The sequence below is a fragment of the Furipterus horrens genome, unplaced genomic scaffold (assembly GCF_987537825.1).
Source record: "Furipterus horrens unplaced genomic scaffold, mFurHor1.1.pri manual_scaffold_3, whole genome shotgun sequence".
Lineage (NCBI taxonomy): Eukaryota > Metazoa > Chordata > Mammalia > Chiroptera > Furipteridae > Furipterus > Furipterus horrens.
The window spans coordinates 48,961,252-48,965,931 of NW_028327173.1; the positions used below are offsets into that span (position 1 = coordinate 48,961,252).

The 4,680-nt window shown below is 44.1% G+C and overlaps 1 protein-coding gene across 2 annotated transcripts; it reads left to right on the forward strand.

The window, feature by feature from the left end:
- The first annotated feature begins 2,712 nt into the window (after window positions 1-2,712).
- Window positions 2,713-4,244, forward strand: LOC150015064 (heterogeneous nuclear ribonucleoprotein A3-like). 2 transcript variants are annotated; one of them, XM_090271668.1, is made up of 2 exons: window positions 2,713-2,730; window positions 2,797-4,244. In XM_090271668.1, the coding sequence occupies exons 1-2, from the start codon at window positions 2,725-2,727 to the stop codon at window positions 3,862-3,864; spliced, it is 1,074 nt and encodes a 357-aa protein (XP_090127794.1). In that variant the 5' UTR covers window positions 2,713-2,724; the 3' UTR covers window positions 3,865-4,244. The 2 variants fall into 2 exon arrangements, with proteins under 2 accessions (XP_090127794.1, XP_090127793.1); XM_090271667.1 differs by lacking the exon at window positions 2,713-2,730 and having other exon boundaries at window positions 2,759-4,244.
- The last annotated feature ends 436 nt before the right edge of the window (window positions 4,245-4,680 follow it).

Genomic DNA, 4,680 nt, shown 5'->3' on the forward strand with positions numbered 1-4,680 from the left:
ATGTCCATGGGTCGTGCGTGTAAGTTCTTTGGCTTCTTCATTTCCTATACTATTCTTAACTTCCCCCTGTCTATTTTGTTCCTACCAGTTATACTTCTTAATCTCTGCACATTTTCCTCCATTCTCCCCCTTTGCCTTCTCAGCTGATGACCCTCCCAGTGATCTCCCTACCTATGATTCTGTTCCTGTTCTGGTTGTTTGCTTAGTTTGTTTGTTGTTAGGTTCAGTTGTTGATAGTTGTGATTTGTTGCCTTTTTAATGTTCATGGTTTTCATCTTCTTTTTCTTAAATAAGTTCCCTTAACTTTTCATATAATAATGGCTTGGGATGATGAACTCCTTTAGCTTTACCTTGTCTGGGAAGCACTTTATCTGCCATCTCCATTTCATTTAGTTTTTTCCTGGGGTTTTGTTCTGGTCTTTCATTTGGGCCATATTTCTTTGTCTCCTCACTTTGGCAGCCTCCCTTTGTTTGTTTCTGTGTATTAGGTAGGGCTACTTTTACTCCCTCAGTAGCATGGCCTATGTAGAAAAAGCACCTGTAAATTGTGTGGGGTGGAGCTTTACCAGGGTGGGACCATTCCCTTCGCCTCTTTGTGATTCTGTGTCAGGGGAGGGCTTCGAGAGGGGACAATGCCACTGCCTGGCTTCTGGAGGTTTGCCTGGCACTCGTCCCATTTTCAGTCACTTCACACACTTCCTGTATGCGACTGGCACCCTTCCAGTTGCTGCCCTGGTGGTGAAACCCAGAATGGGAGGGTTTGCATATGTTCTAAGTCCATGTGGGCCCTTTAACCAGCAAAAATCCAGCAGTTTCTTCCACTACCCCAATCCCCACTTGTTTTTACAGCCCGAGGTAATGGGACTTAACTTCCCAGGGCTGGAACCCCAGGCTGTGAGGTCTGGCCTGGGGCTGGGATTGCTCCCTCCCAAGGTTTCCCTCCTGATTTTTATCCACCACACGTGAATGTGGGACCTTCCATTCTTCAGCTGTCACTGCTGCTGCCTCTCTGCACCACACTGCCTCTCTGCCCGTTTCTGTGACTCTGCCCCTCCTACCCATCTGGATGAATGTGGCTTCTTTAAATCCTTGGTTGTTGGACTGCCATACAGCTTGATTTTCTGACAGTTTTCAGTGTTATTTGTTTTGAGATCTGGTTTTAATTCTTTCTGTGATTGTGTGAGGAGGCGAATTATGTCAACCTAGGCCTCCATCTTGACCTGAAGTGTTCTTGAGATCAACTTTGAGATAACAAATCTTGGCCGGGATCAACATGACCAATGTTTTTGCACCATACAAATATGCCATCACGTCCTGTGCCAGGGCCTCTGCAGGCACCACAGCCTGTGGTCCATGTGCATGGCAGAAGTCGCAGCCCTTTCTCAGGAACAGAAGCAGATGCTGGGACCATGTTTGTTCCCATGCATCTGCACATTGCATTCACAGCAAACTGGAAAGTAGAAGGGAATGTTTCTGGGGACTGGCAACTCAGAGCTGCTGCACATGCTACAGTCTCTAAGTGTCTCCAGTCTCAGGAGGATGAAGTTCACCATGCCAATAAAGAAGCCAGCTAGAGGTGGGTGCTGTTGCTACTGTTACCTCTGAGACAAGGGAGAAAACAATTCAAAAGCCAAATAACTCCACATGGAAGTCAGGTTAAGCTTTGAAGACTTACTAGCCTCAACACCAAGAACCACAAACTGAAAATTTTGTTTGAAAAGGTCAATTATAAAGCACCTAGAATTTTCCTTTAAAAAAAATCCCCAGATTTATTACAAATGTCGATGTAGACACTAGGAGGAATTCTTTGAAGTGGTGAAGCGGAACAACTATTGTTGATAAACTTCTCAACTAGATTATATTCATTAGTTTCCTCTTCAGTTTGTAACTCCTGAAGTTCAGTCAGACTGGACTGAAACCTTAATCCTTAATTAGAAAACCTAGTTTCTAATTTTATTAGAAAACAGAATTTTTGTCCCTGCATAGGATATGGTATGTTTTAGTGTTAACAAACACCTTATATATGACTTACATTTATAATATTAAGTAGTTTTTCTTATAAAAACACTCTGCTTTCGTGGGCAGTTATTCCAGGAGTCATGTGCTGTTGATCTCTTCCTTATGAGTGTAGTCACACCTTTGCAATTTGTTTCATTGGCTCCACAATGACTCTCAAACTCATGCATATTGAACTTTCCTGAAATCAAAATCCTTGATGTCATTGCTTTTGTGTCTTCCCATCATAGTTTGGAAAAATTCTCCTTTGTTAATATCCTCAATTGGTGATAATTCCTTGATCACACCTCCAGCAGAGCTATCCTCACCCAGGGAGAGCAGGTTCCTGTAGCTTTCCAACGTCAGTCCCTGTACAAGGCCCCCTGAGCAGCGTCCAGGCATTCCCGCTCTTCCTGACGGAATTCGATGTCCGCATCCCTGAAGGTCAACAGCATCGGGGAAAGAGTCATTTCTGTTTCCTCTTTCTTTCCTCTTCCTCTAGGCTTCCTTCTCAGGTAAGATCAGTTTTCATAATTCAATCCCAAGCAATTACACAAACATATTCTCTGGGTTCTATCATGGTCCAGACAAGGTTAACTTTTTTTCAATTGTGAGTTTTGATTTTTCCTCCCTAGAAATTTGTTTTCTTTGATGTACCCAAATCGTACGTTTCTCAATAAAGGAAACAATCTTCATTTAAAAAAAAAAAAGGGCGAGTCCGGTCTCAAAATGGAGGTAAAACCGCCGCCCGGTCGCCCCTAGCCCGACTCCGGCCGTCGCCGCCGCCGCCGGGGGGAGGAGGGCCATGATCCAAAGGAACCAGAGCAGTTGAGAAAACTGTTTATTGGTGGTTTGAGCTTTGAAACTACAGATGATAGTTTAAGAGAACATTTTGAGAAATGGGGCACACTCACAGATTGTGTGGTGATGAGAGACCCCCAAACAAAACGTTCCCGGGGCTTTGGTTTTGTGACTTACTCTTGTGTTGAAGAGGTGGATGCAGCAATGTGTGCTCGACCACACAAGGTTGATGGGCGTGTAGTGGAACCAAAGAGAGCTGTTTCTAGAGAGGATTCTGTAAAGCCTGGTGCCCATCTAACAGTGAAGAAAATTTTTGTTGGTGGTATTAAAGAAGATACAGAAGAATATAATTTGAGAGACTACTTTGAAAAATATGGCAAGATTGAAACCATAGAAGTTATGGAAGATAGGCAGAGTGGGAAAAAAAGAGGATTTGCTTTTGTAACTTTTGATGATCATGATACAGTTGATAAAATTGTCGTTCAGAAATACCACACTATTAATGGGCATAATTGTGAAGTGAAAAAGGCTCTTTCTAAACAAGAAATGCAGTCTGCTGGATCGCAAAGAGGCCGTGGGGGTGGATCTGGCAGCTTTATGGGTCGTGGAGGAAACTTTGGAGGTGGTGGTGGTAACTTTGGCCGTGGTGGAAACTTTGGTGGAAGAGGAGGCTATGGTGGAGGTGGTAGCAGAGGTAGTTATGGAGGAGGTGATGGTGGATATAATGGATTTGGAGGTGATGGTGGTAACTATGGCGGTGGTCCTGGTTATAGTAGTAGAGGAGGCTATGGTGGTGGTGGACCAGGATACGGAAACCAAGGTGGTGGATATGGCGGTGGTGGTGGAGGAGGAGGATATGATGGTTACAATGAAGGGGGAAATTTTGGTGGTAACTACGGTGGTGGTGGGAACTATAATGATTTTGGAAATTACAGTGGACAACAGCAATCAAATTATGGACCCATGAAAGGTGGAGGCAGTTTTGGTGGAAGAAGCTCGGGCAGCCCACATGGTGGCGGTTATGGATCTGGTGGTGGAAGTGGTGGATATGGTAGCAGAAGGTTCTAAAAACTCAGAAGAAAAGGGCTACAGTTCTTAGCAGGAGAGAGAGCGAGGAGTTGTCAGGAAAGCTGCAGGTTACTTTGAGACAGTCGTCCCAAATGCATTAGAGGAACTGTAAAAATCTGCCACAGAAGGAACGATGATCCATAGTCAGAAAAGTTACTGCAGCTTAAACAGGAAACCCTTCTTGTTCAGGACTGTCATAGCCACAGTTTGCAAAAAGTGCAGCTATTGATTAATGCAATGTAGTGTCAATTAGATGTACATTCCTGAGGTCTTTTATCTGTTGTAGCTTTGTCTTTTTCTTTTTCTTTTCATTACATCAGGTATATTGCCCTGTAAATTGTGGTAGTGGTACCAGGAATAAAAAATTAAGGAATTTTTAACTTTTCAAAAAAAAAAAATAAAAATAAATAAAAAAATAAATAAAAAAAAAAAGAAGACCAGAGACTTGGCAGGTTTTGCCAGCCCTGTTTCACCCAGCTGACATCAGACGGTGGCGCCAGAGAGGCAGTAGCCCGCAGAAAGGATTCTCGTTGTGGAAGGCTCTTGGTATCTTGAGCCTTAAGTTTCCAACTGCCGCTGCTTAATATGCCAGGCGCTCTGCATTCCTCACGCGTCAGCTGCTATTGTTCCTTGCAATGTAGCAAGGTGCCCCGGTGTTTGTCTGCAGTTGGTCACCCAGGGTCCATTAGGAAGTGAGAACAGTTTCCTCCTGCCTCAGGGACAACACACATTCCCTCTGGGAAGATTCGCAGGTCCGTAAAACAGGCCCCTGAAGTACCTGCCCTTTCCTGGCCATTATCACTGCCCCAGTCTGTG